Here is a 19150-nt window from a genome sequence, read left to right on the forward strand (position 1 = left end):
TAAGAAAGAACTATGAAGAATAACCAAACAGAACTTCTGAAAATGAAAACAATAATAATTGCACTGAAAAATTCACTATTCAATGTCAGACTTGACAAATCAGAAGAAAGGACCAGTGAACTAACTCAAAGACAGGACTTTAAAAGTTACTTAGGCAGAGGAGCAAACAGAAAAAATACTGAAGAAAGATGAAGAGAGCCTAAGTGACTTATGGGACACCAGAAAGCAGAACAACATATACATTACGGAAGTCTCAGCAGAAGAAGAAAGAGAGAAAGGAGCACAGAGCCTAACTGAAGAATAACTAATGGCCTTATATTCCCTCAATCTGAGACTAGAAATGGACATACAAATTCATGAAATTCAAAAAGCTCCAACTAAGATAAATCTGAAGGTAATTACTCCAAGGCATTTCATAATCAAACTGTCAAAATTCACCAAAAGAATCTTGAAAGCAGAAAGAGAAAAGTGACTTGTAATGTACAAGGGAGCTCCTATTAGATTATCAAAAGTTTTATCAGCAGAAACATTGTGGGCTAGAAGGGAGTATGATGATATATTAAAAATACTGAAAGAAACAAGTGCCAACCAAGAATACAACATCCAGCAAAACTATCCTTCAAAAACAAAGGAGAAATTTAGATTTTTCCAGATAAATGCTGAGAGTTTCTCATCACTAGACCTGCCCTATAAGAAATTCTGATGGGTTCTTTCCCTTGGAGCAGATGGCAGACGTCGTGGCTTGTGCAGCCCTGGCCAATATTAAGTATCAAGATCTTCAGGGTAAGGGGTGCCTGGGTGGCTCAGTGGGTTAAAGCCTTTGCCTTCAGTTCAGGTCATGATCCCAGGGTCCTGGGATAGAGTCCCTCTTTGGGCTTTCTGCCATGTGGAGAGCCTGCTTCCTCCTCTGTCTCTGCCTGCCTCTCTACTTGTGATCTCTGTCAAATGAATAAATAAAATCTTAAAAAAAAAAAAAGATCTTCAGGGTAAGGAAGAGGAACTGTTGAAATAGCTGGACAACAGGAAGGTAAAGTTATCACAGCTGCATGTCTCCAATGTGACAGGCAGAATGGCATCCAAGCTGCCCAAGATCCAAGTTGTTCACAAATCCATCATCTGTGCTCTCACCACATTAACTAGGAATCTAGTTTTTTTTTTTTTTTAAGATTTTGTTTATTTATTTGACAGACAGACATTACATGTAGGCAGAGAGGCAGTTATTAACTAGTTAACTAATTCTAGTTAACTAGAATCTAGGAAAATTATACAAGGGCAAGTAGTAAAGCCCCTGGAAATGTGGCCCAAGAAAACGTGTGCCATGTGCTGCTGGCTCAACAAACATGAGGAAAACCTGAAGATTAAGAAGTAGTAGTGGAAGAAAATGTTGTGCCCACTGTGGATGTATGCGGTCAGAGACCGAGCACAGCAGGTCCATAAACTGGCTGTGAATAAAAAGGAATGCTGAAGGGAATCTTTCAAGTTGAAGTGAAAGGATGATACACAGCAACCAAAACCATACAAAAAACTCCTGTAGTAAAAAAAATATATAAATATAAAAATACAAAATATATAACTCCTGTGGTAAAGGTAAATATATAAATGTGTAATTATGTAGTGTTATAATGTAGGGAATATATCACTTTCTAGTATAGAATTTTAAAAACAAATGCACAAAAAGTAATTATATATAAATATGTGCTAAAGGATATGATATAAAAAGAGGTAATTTGCATTTCAATAACAAAGTGGGGGTACAGAATTTATGTAAAGGGGCAGAGTTTTTATATGCAATTGAAGTTAAGCTGTTAATGGCTTAAAATATATTGTTACAACTGTAAGATGTTTTATGTAATTGCAATGATAACCACAAGGAAACTATAGAATATACACAGAGGGAAAATGAGAAGGGAATAAAAATATGTCACTACAAAAAAATTTAAAAATGAATGAAACATAAGATAAGGTAGTATGAAGAAAAGAAGGACAAAAGAGCTATAAGATATACAGAAAACGATGAACAAATGGCAATAGTAAGTCCTTCCTTGTCAGCAATTACCTTATAGGTAAATGGATTTTAAATGTACCAACTGAAAGACACAGATTGGTTGAATGGATAAAAAACAAGATCCAATTAATATAATGTCTACAAGAGATTCATTTTAGATCTAAAGACACACATAGGCTAAAAGTGAAAGCGTGAAAAAGACATTTTATGCAAACAGGAACCTGAAAAGAGGAGAGGAGGTCATATTTAGTTAAAATAGACTTTAAGACAAAAACTGTCACATGAGACAAAGAAGAACATTATATAGTGATAACAGGGTCAATTCACCAGGAAGATACAACAATTATAAAATATGTACCTAATATTAGGGCTCCCAGATATAGGAAGTAAACACTGACAGAGCTGAAGGGAGAAAATAGACAGCAAAACAGTAGTTGTAGGAGACTTCAATACTCTGCTTTCATTTATGGCTAGAATAACCAGACAGAAGAAAATAGAAGAATTGAACAACACTATATATAGACCAATTAAACTTAAGAGACATGTATAGAACACTTAACCCAACAGTATAATACATATTTTTCTGAAGTGCACATGGACATTCTCTAGGGTAGACCACAGATTAGGTCATAAAATAAATCTTTTTTAAAAAGATTTTATTTATTTATTTGATGGACAGAGATCACAAGTAGGCAGAGAGGTAGGCAGAGAGAGAGAGAGAGGGAAGCAGGCTCCTTGCTGAGCAGAGAGCCCAATGCAGGACTCGATTCCAGGACCCTGAGATCATGACCTGAGCTGAGGGCAGAGGCTTTAACCCACTGAGCCACCCAGGCGCCCATAAAATAAGTCTTAACAAATTTAAGAAGACTGAAATTACACAAAGTATCTTCTCTGACCACAATGGAATAAAACTAGAAAATAGTAAAAGAAGGAAAATCCACAAATATGTGGATTAAATTAAACAACACGCTCTTAACCAATGGGTTAAAGAAGAAATCACAAAGGAACTTAGAAAATATCTAGAGACAAAAGAAAACAAATACAATACACCAAAGCTTATGGGATGCAACAAAAGCAATACTAAGAGGAAATTTTACAGTGGTAAGTGCTTACATCAAAAGAGATCTCAAATCCATAATCTAACTTTATACCTTGAGGAGACAAAAAAAGAACAACTAAACCCCAACTTTGAAGGAAAGAAATAATGAAGATTAGAGCAGAGGTAAATGAAATAAAAGAACAGAAAAGCAATTTAAAAAAATCAACAAAATCAAGAGTTGGTGTGTTATGGACTGAATATATAAAAATATTTTATATACATATATTTTATTATTATTTTTTATATATTTTTTAATAGATAAAAAATCATGTATTAAAGCCCTAATCTGCAGTGTGATAGAATTTGGTGGTGGCCCTTGAGGGATAATTGGGTTTAGATGAAATCTTGAGGGTCAGAACCTCATGTTGGGATTAATGCCCATATAACAATCTCTATCTTCATGCACATGCACCAAGAAAAGGCTGTGTGACCACACAGCAAGAAGACAGCTATCTGCAAGCCAAGAAGAAGGTTCTCACCAGCACCTAACCATGCTGGCACCCTGATCTCAGACTTTCTGCCTCCAGAACTGTGAGAAATAAATACCCTTTTTTAAGCCACCCAGTCTATGACATTTTATGGTAGCTTGAGCAGACTAAGACACTGTTTTTTGAAAAGATTGACAAAATTGACAATGCCCTAGTTAGACTAACAAAAAGAGGCAGAAGATTCAAATAACTAAAATTAGAATGGAAACAGTGCATATTATAATTAATATCACAGAAATTAAAAGGATTATAAGAGACTACTATGAACAATTCTATAATAACAGATTGGATAACATAGAAGAATTATATAAATTCCCAGAAATGTACAACCTACTAAGGCAGAAGCATAAAGAAATAAAAAATCTGAACAGACCTATAACTGGTAAGGAAATCGAAGTAGTAATCAAACGTCTCCCAACCAGGACCAGATGACTCACTGAAAGATTATACCAAACATTTGAAGAATTAACACCCATCCTCCTCACAATATTCCCAAGAATTGAAGAAGAAACACTTCCAAACTCATTCTGTAAATCCAGCATTATTCTGATACCAAAACTAGATGAAGACATAAGAGAATAAAACTGTAGAAAAATATTCCTAATGAGTAGCAATGTAAAAATCCTCAACAAAATACTAGTAAGCTGAACTAAACAGCACACTAAAAGGATTATATACCATGATCAAATGGGATTTGCACTTAGAATGCAAGGATGGTTCAACAATTAAAAAAAATAAATCAATATAACACACCACATTAACAAATGTAGGACAAAATCCACATGATTATCTCAGTTGATGCAGAAAAACACTTGACAAAATATAACACTTTCATGAAAAAAACACTCAACAGACTAGGAATAGAAGCAAACTGCCTTAACATTAAATACATATATAAATGAAAACCCCACAGCTAACATTATACTCAACTATGAAAGGCTGAAAGTTTTTCCTCTAAGATCAGAAATAAGGCAGATGCCTCCTTTGACCACTACTATTCAAAAGACTACTAGAATTCTTAGCCAGAGAGCAATTAGACAAGAGAAAGAAATTAAAAAGCATCTAAATTGAAAAGGAAAAAAACCAAAATTATCTCTATTCACAGATTATATGATCTTATACGTACTAAACCTTAAAGACTCAATACACACAAACTGCTACAATTAATAATTTTAGCAAAGTAGCAGGATACAAAATCAACATACAAAAATCAGTTAAATTTTATACACTACCAGTAATTAATCCAAAAAGGAAATAAAGAAGATAACCCCATTTAGTATAGCATCAAAATGGGTAAAATATTTAGGAATAAACATAACCAAGGAGGTGAAAGACTTATATTCTGAAAACTATAAAGCAGGGGTCCCTGGGGGCTCAGTGGGTTAAAGCCTCTGCCTTCGGCTCAGGTCATGATCTCAGGGACCTGGGATAGAGCCCCACATTGGGCTCTCTGCTCAGCAGGGAGCCTGCTTCCCTTGCTCTCTCTCTCTGCCTGCCTCTCTGCCTAGTTGTGATCTCTGTCAAATAAATAAATAAAATCTTAAAAAAAAGAAAACTATAAAATATTGCTAAAAAAAAAAAAGAGAGAGAAAACACAAATGAATGGAAATATCCTGTGCTTATGGATCGGGAGACTTAATACTGTCAAAATATGCATACTATCCAAAATGATGTAAAGATTCTGCGCAATCCATATTAAACACCAATCCTTTCTTTTTTTTCAGAAGTAGAAGAAAAAGTCCTAAATTTATACAGAATCTTAAAATATCCCAAGTCTCCAAAACAATCTTGAAAAAGACGAACAAAATTGACAGCCTCAAAATTCCTGATTTCAAAACATAATACAATGAAACACTAATTAAGATAGTGTGGTACTGATATAAAGGCAGATGTATAGACCAACAGAACAGAATAGAGCCCAGAAACAAACCTGTGCATATATACCCTAATAATTTTTGGCAAAGGTGCCAAGACTAGAAAATGGATAAAGGACAGCCTCTTCAACAAATACTATTGGGTTACCTGGATATCCACATGTAAAAAAAAAAAAAAAAGCAAAGTTGGACTTTTACCTTACACCATATACATAAATTAAAATGGGTTAAAGACCTAAATTTAAGACCTAAAGCTATATAATTCCTAGAAGACAACAGGAAAAAAGCAAGACACTGGAGTTGGCAATGATTTCTTGAATATGATACCAAAAGTACAGTCAACAGAAACAAAAATAGACAAAGGGACTACAACAAACCTAGTAACTTTTTTTTTCAAACCTAAGAACTTCTATATGTCAAAGGAAACAATCAGAATGAAGAGGCAGTAAGGCAAATAAGAGAAAATATTTGCAAATCATATATCTGATAAAGGAGTTAATATCCAGACTACACAGAGAATTTCTATGACTCAATAAGAAAACAATTAGGCAAAATTAAAATTAGGATTAAAAATTAGGCAAAGGGGCACCTAGGTTTCTCAGTCAGTTAAGCAGTCGATTCTTGGTTTTGGCTCATGTCATGATCTCAGGGTCCTGGGATAGAGCCCCGCTCTGATAGAGTGTGTCAGCCTTCATGCTCAGTGGGAAGTCTGCTTGTGGATTCTCTCTCCCTCTCCCCCAGCTTGTGCTTGCGCTCTCTCTCTCAAAGAAATAAATAATCCTTTATTTATTTATTTATTTATTTTTAAAGATTTTATTCATTTATTTGACAGACAGAGATCACAAGTAGGCAGAGAGGCAGGCAGAGAGAGAGTGGGAAGCAGGCACCCCACTGAGCAGAAAGCCGGATGCGGGGCTCGATCCCAGGACTCTGGGAACATGACCTGAGCCAAAGGCAGAGGCTTTATTTAACCCACTGAGCCACCCAGGCGTCCCAATATTCTATTTTGTTTTTTTTTTTTTTTTTCAAGATTTATTTATTTATTTATTTGATAGACGGAGATCACAGAGAAGCAGGCAGATAGAGAAGGAAGCAGGCTCCCTGCTGAGCAGAGAGCCCAATGCGGGGCTCGATCCCAGGACCCTGGGATCATGACCTGAGCTGAAGGCAGAGGCTTTTTTTTTTCTTTTTTTTTTAAAGATTTTATTTATTTGACAGAGAGAGATCACAAGTAGGCAGAGAGGCAGGCAGAGAGAGAGAGGAGGAAGCAGGCTCCCTGCTGAGCAGAGAGCCCAATGCGGGGCTCGATCCCAGGACCCTGAGATCATGACCTGAGCCGAAGGCAGCGGCTTAACCCACTGAGCCACCCAGGCGCCCCCCCAATCTTCTATTTTTTTAAAATAAGATTTTTATTTACTTTTATTTGAGAAGACTGAGTAAGAGAGACACAAGCTGGGGAGAGGCAGAGGAAGAGGGACAAGCAGAGTCTCCACTGAGCCCCAATGTGAGGCTCATCCCAGGGCCTGGGATCATGACCTGAGCCAAAGGCCCAAAGGCAGATGCTTAACTGACTGAGCCATCTAAGTGACCCTAAATAAATCTTTAAAAAAAAATTAAAAATAGGTAAAGGACTTTAATAGACTGTTCACCAAGGAAAATATACAAATGGCCAACAAGCAATTGAAAAGCTGTTTAACATCACTAACTGTAAGAGAAATGCAAATCAAATCAATGAGCTATCACCTCACATCCATTAGGATGGCTACTATGAAAACAAGAAAATATGTATTGGGGAGGACACAGAGAAATTGGAACCCTGTTGATGAGAAGGTAAAATAATGCAGCTGCTCTGCAAAGTGGCATATAGGTTCAACATACTAAACGTTAAGAGTTGCCATTGACTCAGTAAACCTACTTCTAGGTATATACCCAAAATAACTCAAAGCAGGATCTCAATGAGATATTTGTACACCATGTTCACTGCAGCATTATTTACAGTAGACAAGAAGTGCAAGCAACCCAAATTCCACCAACAGATGAATGGGTAAAGAAAATGTGGTTCAGGGGTGCCTGGGTGGCTCATTTAGTTAAGTGACTGCTTTTAGCTCAGGTCGTGATCCTAGGGTTCTGGGATCAAGCTCTGCATCAGACTCCCTGATCAGTGGGGAGCCTGCTTCTCCCTCTCTCACTCCCCCTGCTTGTACAGGCTTTCTGTCTCTTTCTCTCTGTCAAATGAATAAATACAATCTTAAAAAAAAGAAAAGAAAATGTGGTTCATATAAACAATGGAGTAGTTTCAGTGTAGCAAGATTTAGTTCCAGAGATGTGTTACACAACAATGTGACTGTTGTACACACTACTTAACAATACTATACACTTAAAAATAATTAAGATGGTAAATTTAATGTTATATGGGTTTTATTTTTTACAGTAAAAGATTTGATCTATTATTAACTTTGAGGCTTTCCTTTCCCTATGAATATAGACTTTCCTCCCAAATTGGGCCACATTTGTACGTATGATTTTATAACAGGCTTTTGCCCATTGACTACAGAATAAAAGCCCTTCCAAGTTTTTCTCTATTCTTTTAGGTCATTTAGAAATATTGTCCAATATTCCAATATATGAATCTACCACAGTTAATGGATTTCCTGTGGCTGGACACTAGATTTTATCCCTGTGAATAATACCGTGTGGCTAACTCATGTTATGCTTTTTAAATAGGATTAATATCAGCTGTTTTCTCTCTCCTCTTCTAATTGGCTCTCAGCTGTTACACTCCTCCCTTTCTCATCTGTGATGAGATAACCAAGTTAGCTAAATCAGTTTACTTGTAATAAAACCTTGTTTGCAATTCTGTCATTTGCTCCCATTCTAGGTAAATAGCTGTTGCAGCAGCTGCTAAGGGAAGTGGTTTTTGCTTATGTGGGGGTATACTTTCAGTTTAGACCAGCTCTCCCAGAATTGGTTCTGATCTCAATGAATAAATCCAGATGGTGGCACATACTCTTGTGGTTGCTTTTTCCCCCGTCCACTCCCTTCCCAGGGTCTTGAAACTCAGTCTACCTGGCCACCACCTCACTGGTACCTGTTTCTGATTTTCTGAAGTCCTGCTGCCCCTTAGCTAGGTCTAGGAGCTCAGGCCTTCTTGGACTCCTGATACTGGTATGCTTGCATACTGCTGGTTTCTACTTCATTAACTCCTTCGCTTTAGTTTCTCAGACTTTTAGGTAACCCAAAGCACGCACTTGTGCTTTTTGACGACTGTACTACTTAACCACCTTGGATCTAAGTTCACCACACTGTGTGTGTGTCTGTGTGCACATGCGCAAGCACATAAAATAGACTTCAATAATTAAAACAAAACTCCCAAGTCACATATTACTAAGAAGCCTAAATGCAGCCAGATCGGCTCCTTTTTCCCAAACTTGCTTATAGAATCTCATGAAACACTTTGTAAAAAACACATGCCCAGGTCTAGCCTAGTGGATATATTATTCTGGATATGCAATTTAGCAAATACCTCATGTAATGCTTGTAGCCAGGCAAATTTAGAAACACTACGTCCTTTGCATCCTCAGAGCCTCTAGGACACTGGGAAGTTCAACTGGGACCCACAGGAGACTAGTAAGCCTGGTAGCATAGGGTTTATTCCATCACATAGAAAAATCCTAAGAGTGAAGTAACACTGGAAAAAGTCTTTAGAACTTGAGACCAAAGCAGGAACTTGGGATCTTTTTACTCTTTCCACACCAAGAATGGTTTCAAACATATACCCCTTGGCTACAGATTCGATCCCAAATTTTGGGCTTCCAGAAGTGTTAGCTGGGAATCATACAGTTCTTTGAAAGAAATAACAATAGGATCTGGATCTTCTGAGGACTGAGTTCTTTGCATAAACTCTAAAATCATTTGGGGTATATGTTTTATTAGGTAAGGTTCTAATTTCACATTAAAAAATCAGTTCAATCCCAGATCTATGTCAGGTAACTGTTCTGTTGTGCGAGCTATGTCATTATGGAGGCTTGAGAGAGGAAAACAGAACTCTGACACATAAGCCTCAACTCATGACAAGTCTTTGGCTTGGATCAACTATATGTAAGATATACAAGACATCACTCTTGTATATCTTACACAGATATACAGGCACAGGGAGAGGGCACAGGAAGATCAAAACATGTCTGAGAATTCTAATAGAAGCTCACCAGAGGCGGTGAATCCTGACGGTACCACATACACTATTTATTCACGTGAGACCACAATTTCCATTCCTCTTACAACCTGCCAAGTTGATGGGATAATGTGAGGAATAAACAGAATTATACAGAAGTTAGGCCCTGATACAAATCAGTCTAAAACTGTTCAAGAAAACTCAAATGGTATTCCTTAAGAGAGTCAAAATTGGAGGGGGAACAAAATTATGCGGGGAAAATGCCTTGTTGGTCTGAATAATAAAAAAAAGTTTAAAAACTATCATTTCTCTAAGAGAATTTTCTTTAACGTGAAGGATAGTCATGCTACTGATGTTTATTTGATAAGCAAGCTAAATATTTAAGCATTTTTCCCCCTCATGGCTTTAGAAATGATCTCCTTTCTAAAAAATAAACAAATATATATATATATATATATATATATATATATATATATATATATACCTTTAAACATATATATATGTTTAAAGGTAAACCTTTAAATGTTAAGACAGTAAAGTGATATAGAATGAGAAAAGCACTTTATTCAGTGCACACTGACAGTTTTTTTCGATTCCATTCATAATTGAATTTTTAAAAAAACCTCTTGCAGAGTACTTTTTATGCTTTACTTAGAAAAAATATTGAATTTCAAGACCCCTAAAGTTATTAATGAAAGCTTATATTCTTTTTAAGTATATATGTACATATATACATATATATGTATATATTTAAATCACTTAAAGCAATTTTATACAAACCACTCAGAAAAATTTTAAGAGCTGTTCTTTTCTGTATTTAAAACTGTCCTTTCAAATATTTAGAAGTTCCGTAGGTGGTGGCTTTAAGGGAATTTTTCCTAGAGTAAATTTCTTGGATTGAAATTGCTCCAGTTCTTCTGCTGTGAGTTGATCCTTGGGTGTGAATAATTTGTTATCTGTTGTGGTGCTGCCATTTGAGACTGGGAGAGAGGTAGATATGCTACTGTTTCCAAAGGTGTTGCTAGATGACTTGGAAAAAGCAGTGTGGGAATGTGAACCTAGACTACCAAAACTAGCCACAGAAGTACCACTTCCAAAGGCTGGGGCCCCTGGAGCTCCAAAAGAGCCTGTTGCCATGGAAGTTGGAAATCCTGAAAATCCAGGTGATCCAAAACCAGTGGCTGCAGGACTTTTAAAAGAAAATGAAGCAGCAGATGTGATTGCAGGTTTCCCAAATCCAAATGCTGGAACAGAAGTAGTGATGGCAGAACTGGCAGAGGATGCAGCTCCAAATGCTGGAGTATTCCCGAACATAGGAGGACTTCCAGAAGGGGCAGAGCTTGGTTTAAAACTAAAATTCTGAGCATTAGCACTGCTGCTGTTATTCACTGGAAAACCTGCAAAAATCAGAAAAAGGAAAAAATAACCTATTATAGTAAAGAATGTAACCATATTAACCACCCCTCCTTTTTCTCTTATTTCTACCATGTTTGAATGTGAGAAGCTTATTGGATAGAAGGAGAAGTGAAAAGAAGAAGCTAGAACAAACCCACTAAACCCTGTTGTCCTATCTTTCTGCTATATCTGACCTCATTTGATCATCCTCACTCATGGGTACAGCTTTGAGAAACCTCTGGGATCAGGAGGTGGACTTTCACTTTCTGTTTCAACCTCAAATAAATCAGCCACATCCATTATCAAAGAAGTAACTCTTTCCTTAGCTATATTCTTTTAAGCAAATATAGAGTGGTCACTTCATCTCAGTTTCCTCCTGTATAAATGGAGTGATTCTCAAGCCCCTTCCAGCTCTCAACTAAGACAAATCTAATGAAATTATACTCTAATAATTAACATCTCTAGTTTTTGGCTAAAATTTTTCTGGAGTTGCCATTTTTATTTTTATACTTTTTATGACAGTTCAAACTCCTCAGTCCTAATTTGCCTTTTTGTCTCTAAGAACCACTGTTTACCTCTGTATACTAACTTAAAACAATTTTTCTTTTAAATTAAAAAAAAAGTGATACAATATTGTCACTTGAGACAATATTATACTGTTATGCACTGTGAAAAGAAGGTCCTCAATGTGCTGCTACCATAGCTACTATGTACTCTGATAAAACTTTTGAAAAACCATTGCTAAAATATGCTCTGAAAGCCTGAGCCACAGGGTCTTTCAAAAAATGTGCCCAGTCTGACCCCTATTTCACAAATGATTAATGAGCCAAATTCTCTGAAGCTCCATTATAGAAGGCAGTAGAATCTGCAAGGATGATTTAAAAATCACTTAAAGAGAGGGAGGAAGATGGTGTAGAAGTAGGAGACCTTAGTTTTCTCTGGTCCGTGGAATTCAGCTAGATAGCTAAAAAATCATTCTGAATACCTGTGAACTCAACTGGAGATCTAAGAAAAACATTGCTGCAATTCTACAAACAGAAAAGTGACCACTTTCTGCAAGGTAGGAGATGCAGAGAGGTGAATCCAAGGTGATGTATCAGAAGATAAATGGCGGTGGCGGGGGGGCGGGCGGTTTGCAAGCTGGCTACCAGAAAGTGATACAGCAGCGGAGCACAAAATGGGAACTTTTAGAAGTCTGTCTATCCAAGTGAGGGAAATGCCTGCCTGAAAGGTGCTCAGGTGGTGAGGCAGGGCAGAATCCTATGGGGGAGAGTGTGATCTCAGGACCCGAGAGCGCAAAGGAAGACCTGGGGTGCCTTAATGTGGCAGAGTTCTCAAGCATCAGAGTGGCAAAGCCAGCTACAAATGGCAAGCTCAGGAGTGGGCTTTCTGCTCCGTGTTGCCATAAACCGCAAATTGTGGCATGGCTGGGCAACTGTTCTCTGAGCAGGGGCCCAGGGAGTGGCAGAACTGTGGTGAGACACCCCCCTCTCTGCCCGTGGGGAGGAGGGGTATGGGTATGAGCTGCAGGAGTCTGCAGGCTTTGGAGACCTGAAACAGAGTTTCATGCCTGAGATAGAAACACTTGGTCACAGGCTGGGTGAGCACAGAGTGCTAAAGGAGACCAGGAAGACAGCTTTTCCCTGAGGCCGTACTGGGGAGTGCGGGTTATGAGCTTTTAGCTCTAGGGTTAGAGACTGGGATGCTGCCATTTTCATTCTCATCCTCTAACACAGCACAGAAAGCCTTCAGGGAACAAAAGCTACAAAGAGCAATCTGGAGTGCTTATACTTAGTGCGGCCCCCTGGCAAAGGCAGTGCAATTCTCCCTGAGACAAAGACACCTGAGAATCAGTGCAACAGGCCCCTTTCCCAGAAGATCACCAACATATTCAGCTAAGATCAAGTTTACCAATCACAGAGAACTACAAAACTTCAGCGCTAGGGAAAAACAGTACATAGAATTCATGTTATTTTTTAATGATTCCTCAGTCTTACTTTTTTTTTTTTTTAAGGCATTATTTATTTGAGAGAGAGAGAGAGAAAGCACAAGCAGGGGGAGGGGAAGGCAGAGGGTGAGAGAGAAGCAGGCTCCCTGCTCAGCAGGGAGCCTGATGTGGGGCTTGATCCCAAGACCCTGGGATCATGACCAGAGCCAAAGGCAGACACTTAACTGAGCCACCCAGGCATCTTACAGTCTTTCAGTTTTAACTTTTTTTCTTTTTCCTTTTCAAGCAATTTCTTATTTTATCAACTCTTTTTTAAGACAAGGATGTCATACATCCTGCTTTTTTTAAAGATTTTATTTATTTATGTATTTATTTGTCAGAGAGAGAGAGAGAGAGAGTGCGAGTGCACACAAGCAGGCAGAGTGGCAGGCAGAGACGGAGAGAGAAGCAGGCTCCCTATGGAGCAAGGAGCCCAATGTGGAACTTGATCCCAGGACTCTGGGATCATGACCTAACCCGAAGGCAGCGGCTTAACCAACTGAGCCACTCAGGCATCCCTTGGGTGAACCTACACTAACCTTATCAACTCTTTCAAGTATTTTTTAATTTTCATTTTTATGGTTATATTCTATCCTTTCATTGTATTTAATTTAATTTTTGTATATACATAAGTTTTTCTTTCTTTACAATTTTGGGATCTAGTTTTCTAACAAACAGACCAAAATATACCCAGGATCTCTTGCATTGCTCTGTTCTGTTCATATGTCTCATTATATTCTCTTTCTCTCTCTCTTTTTAATTTTCTTTTTGGCTTCAGGTCTCTTCTGATTTGTTTACTATATATTTCTCTGGGGTCATTGTTTCTATTTTAGTATTTTGTTCTCTCATTCATTTATTTTTCTATGGACAGAATGACAAGACAGAAAAACTGACTTCAAAAAAGAAAACAAGAGGCAGTACTGACTGCCAGAGACCTAATCAGTATGGATATAAGTAAGATGTCAGAACTCGAGTTCAGAATAACAACTGTAAAGATACTGCTGGGCTTGAAAAAAGCATAGCTGACACCAGAAAGTCCCTTTCTGGAGAAATAAAAGAACGAAAATCTAATTAAGTTGAAATAAAAAAGCTAAAATTAAAAAATGAGCTAAAATTAAAAAATAGGATAAATAGGATAAATGAGGCAGAAGAGAAAATTAGTGATACAGATGACAAAATGATGGAGAATAAAAAAGCTGAGAAAAAGAGATATAAACAACCACTGGATCACAAGGTGAGAATTCGGGAGATAAGTGATACCAAAAGTGAAACTGTATTAGAATAATTGGGATCCCAGAAGAAGAGTAAAAAGAGAGAGGGAAGAAGGTATATTTGAGCAAATTATAGCTGAGAACTTCCCTAACCTGGAGAGGGAAACAGGCATTCAAGTCCAGGCGGCACAGAGAATCCCTCTCAATATCACTAAAAATAAGTCAACACTTCAACTTATAACAGTGAAGCTTGCAAATTTCAGAGACAAAGAGAAAATCCCGAAAGCAACTCAGGACAAGCGGTCCTTAACCTAGGAAGGTAGAAACATTTGAGTGGCAGCAGATACATCCACAGAGACCTCGAGGCCAGAAAGGATTGGCATGATATATTCAGGGTGCTAAATGAGAAAAATATGCAGCCAAGAATACTTTATCCAATAAGGCTGTCATTCAGAAGAGGGCAGAAAAGAGCTTCCAGGACAAACAGAATCTAGAAGAATTTGTGATCACTTAACCAGCCCTGTAAGAAATATTAAAGGAGATACTTTAAGTGACGAGAAAGCCCAAAAGTAACAAAAGACCAGAAAGGAGCAGAGACAATATACAGAAACTGACTTTATAGGTAATATAATGGCACTAAATTCATCTTTCAATAGTTACTCTGAATGTAAATGGGCTAAATGCTGCAAAGGGCATGTTATCAGATTGGTTAAAAAAGCAAGACACGGGACGCTTGGGTGGCTCAGTTGGTTAAGCCGCTGCCTTCGGCTCAGGTCATGATCCCAGCATCCTGGGATAGAGTCCCGCATCAGGCTCCTTGCTCAGCAGGGAGCCTGCTTCTCTCCGTCTCTGCCTGCCACTCTGCCTGGCTTGTGCATACTCTCTCTCCCTGACAAATAAATAAATAAAATCTTTGAAAGTTTTTTTTTTTTTTTTTAAAGATTTTATTTATTTATTTGACAGAGATCACAAGTAGGCAGAGAGGCAGGCAGAGAGACAGAGAGAGAGCAAGAAAGAGAGAGAGCAGAGAGCCCGATGTGGGGCTCAATCCCGGGACCCTGGGATCATGACCTGAGCTGAAGGCAGAGGCTTTAACCCACTGAGCCACCCAGGTGACCCAATAAATAAAATCTTAAAAAAAAAAAAAAAAAAAAGCAAGACACATCCATATGCTGTCTGCAAGAGATTCATTTAAGCCCAAGGACACCTTCAGATTGAAAGGGAGTGGGTGGAAAGCCATTTATCATGCTAATGGACATCAAAAGACAAATTATATTTTAAACCAAAGACTGAAATAAGAGATAAGGAAGAACATTATAACATAATTAAAGGGTCTATCTAACAAGAAACCTAAAAATTGTAACTATTTATGCCCCTACCACGGGAGCAGCTATTTATAGATAAACCAGCTAATAACAAAATTAAAGAAACACCCTGATAATAAAATAATAGTAGGGGACTTTAACACCCCACTCACTGCAATGGACAGATAGTCTAAGCAGAAGATTAACAAAGAAATAAGGGCTTTAACTGACACACCAGACTAGATCGACTACAGATATATTCAGAACATTCCATCCCAAAGCAACAGAATACACATTCTTCTCTAGTGCACATGGAACATTCTCCAGAATAGATCACATCTTAGGTCACAAATTAGGTCTCAACTGGTACCAAAAGACTGGGATCATTCCCTGCATATTTTCAGACCACAGTGCTTTGAAACTGGAACTCAACCACAAGAGGAAAGCTGGAAAGAACTCAAATACATGGAAGCTAAAGAACATCCTATTAAAGAATGAACGGGTCAACTAGGAAACTAAAGAAGAATTTAAAAAATTCATGGAAACAAATGAAAAGGAAAACACAATGGTTCAAAAGCTTTGGGATGCAGCAAAGGCAGTCCTAAAATATACAGCAATATAGGCCTTTCTCAAGAAACAGGAAAGGTCCCAAACAGAGAACCTAACCTTACACCTAAACTAGCTGGAGAAAAAACAGCAAGTAAAGCCTAAACCCAGCAGGAGAAGAGAATCAATAAAGATTAGAGCAGAAATCAATGAAATAGAAGCCAAAAGAATTGTACACCAGATCAATGAAACTATGAGCTGGTTCTCTGAGAGAATTAATAAGATTGATAACCCTCTGGCCAGATTTTCCAAAAAGAAAAAAGAGAAAGGACCTGAATAAATAAAATCACGAATGAAACTGGAGAGATCACAACCTAGAACAATCTATACATTCAACTGAGGGTTCCTGGAGGGGAGGGTGTTAGGGGATGGGGTAATTGGGTGATAGACATTAAGGAGGGCATGTGATACAATGGGCATTGGATGTTATATGAGACTGATGAATCACTGAACTCTACCTCTGAGACTAATAATACACTATATGTTTGCTTTTTTTCTTTTTAAGATTTTATTCATTCACTTGACAGATCACAAGTAGGCAGAGAGGTAGGCAGAGAGGCAGGCAGAGACAGAGATGGGGAAGCAGGCCCCCTGCCGAGCAGAGTCCGAAGTGGGGCTCGATCCCAGGACCCTGGGATCACGACCCAAGCCAAGACAACCCACTGAGCCACCCAGGCGCCCCTACACTATATGTTAATCAAATGAATCTAAATTTAAAATTAAAAATAAAAATATTTTAAAAATTAAAAAAAATTAAAAGCCACTTAACATACCTTCAGACTTTATGATCTAAAACCTCTAAAATCCCACATTTCTAAAATTAATGAAGTCTTGCATTACTTTATCATTTACCTGGTGATCCAAATGTTACTGCATTTGTACTGCCAAATCCAAATGCAGGTGCTGGTTGATTTATTCCATCCTTTACATCTGAGAGCTTAAAAAAAAAAAAAAAGTAGGCAAATAATAAAGTAATTAATGAATAATTCTTTTTAAAAAAATATTTTATTTATTTATTTGACAGAGAGAGATCACAGTAGACAGAGAGGCAGGCAGAGAGAGAGAGGGAGGGAAGCAGGTTCCCTGCTGAGCAGCGAGCCCAATGCGGGATTCGATCCCAGGACCCTGAGATCATGACCTGAGCCGAAGGCAGGAGCTTAACCCACTGAGCCACCCGGGCACCCGATGAATAATTCTGAATTACCTTTCCTATACACTTTATAGGCAAATTCAATTTTTAAGTGTACACTTAAAAAATATGTTTAACATAGAAAAATGTCCACAATATGAATATGCACAGAAGAAGATAGACCAATCTCAATGAGATAAGAACAACTGGCTGATGAATTATGGGTGATTTTAATTTTAATTTAAGCTTCTAAAATATTTTCTAAATTTCTTCAATGAATATGTTTGAAAATGAAAAAAAATTTTATTAATATTTTTCAGTGTCTATAGGTTAATTATCAAGAAACCAAGATTTCACATAAAGGGCCTTTAGAGGCTACCCAATCTGCTTACTCTAATACTTGGCCTCAAGCTGATTCATAATTACATTAAAAGCTTACTATTGAACTCTAGTAAATATTTCCTATCCCTGAGAATACTTTTTGTTCTTGCTATTTTCTACACTAGAAATGTTTTTCATCTGTGCATAGTGAAATCTTAATCTCCCTTAAAAATTTTATTTATTTATTTATTTATTTGAGAGAGAAAGCATGAGCTGGGGTGAGCGGTAAAGGGAGGGGAGGATGAAGACTCCCCACTGAGCAGGGAGCCCGATGTGGGGCTTGATCCCAGGACCCTGAGATCATGACCTGAGCCAAAGGAGATGCCCAACTGACTAAGCCACCCAGGTGACCCTTTAATTTCCCTTTTGAGGAACTTTCCCTTATTCCTTACCCCCAAGAATCTTTTCCTGATCAACTCAAACAGATATGATCTCTCTCATTTGGAAGCCTCAATAGCATTGTTCAAAAATCAATTCCACTGAAGTGTAGTTTATAAGCAATAAAGGGCATCTGTCATACATACATATATTTCAGTGAGTTCTGACAAACTTATAGCCATGACAATCAAGATTTAAAATATTTCCATCATCCTTCAAAGATCCCTTGTGTTCCTTCTCAGTCAAGCCTCTCCCAAACCCTAGGTACCATGAACCACTCATCTCCTTCCTATCACTATAAATGAGGTTTGCTTTCTCTTTTCTAAAGATTTATAAAGGGGCGCCTGTGTGGCTCAGTCACTGTCTGCCTTCGGCTCAGGTCATGATCCCATAGTCCTGGGATCGAGCCCCGAATTGGGCTCCCTGCTTGGCAGGAAGCCTGCTTCTTCCTCTCTCACTCCCCCAGCTTGTGTTCCCTCTCCTGCTGTCTCTCTCTGTCAAATAAACAAATAAATCTTTAAAAAAAAAAAAAGAGAGATTTTTGAAAATTTATTTATTTGAGAGAGAGAGTGAGTAGGAGAGAGGAGAGAGAATGTGAAGCAGACACTGCACTGAGTGCAGAGCCCAACAAGGGGCTCAATCTCACCACCCTGAGATCATGACCTGAGCTGAAATCAAGAGTCAGATGCTTAACTGACTGAGCCACCCAGGTGCTCTGATGAAGTTTGTTTTCTTTAGTTTTTCATATAAATGAAATCACATAGTAGATACTTTTTTTCTTTTTTCTTTTTTGGTCTAGCTTCTCTCCCTCAGTTTAATATTCATCAACAGGTAAATAGATAAACATATACATATGCTGGATTAAAAGAACAAAGAATTAACTACTTGGCATAAAGAATAAACTACTGACACATTCTAAGCCCCTTGTGGGTGGACTGTTCAGGACCCTCCTCACCTCTGGAGGGGCCCCTAGAGAGCTGACAAAGGGCAAGGATGTTCTAATCCCAAGGGAAGTTCTGTAGTTCTTTGGACTCAGTTATCTCTTCTACATTAGCAGTGGTGAGCTGGGCCACCTCTCACATAGGGACAGAATACTTACAATATGTCCTACTAAATTTAAAT

General features: G+C 37.9%; 1 protein-coding gene across 7 annotated transcripts in view; it reads right to left on the reverse strand.

Moving 5' to 3' along the window:
* NUP42 (nucleoporin 42) overlaps positions 1-19150 on the reverse strand; it is a 51115-nt gene that overhangs the window by 19132 nt on the left and 12833 nt on the right. For 5 of the 7 annotated variants that reach the window (XM_032305167.1, XM_032305171.1, XM_032305173.1 and 2 more), the window contains exon 6: positions 16993-17077. In XM_032305167.1, coding sequence (XP_032161058.1) covers positions 16993-17077 — 85 coding nt within the window. Of the gene's footprint in view, positions 1-10271; positions 11035-16992; positions 17078-19150 lie in introns of those variants that run through there. The other 2 variants (XM_032305165.1, XM_032305166.1) reach the window with 1 other exon arrangement.

The sequence above is a fragment of the Mustela erminea genome, chromosome 11, assembly GCF_009829155.1.
Source record: "Mustela erminea isolate mMusErm1 chromosome 11, mMusErm1.Pri, whole genome shotgun sequence".
In the NCBI taxonomy this organism is placed as follows: domain Eukaryota; kingdom Metazoa; phylum Chordata; class Mammalia; order Carnivora; family Mustelidae; genus Mustela; species Mustela erminea.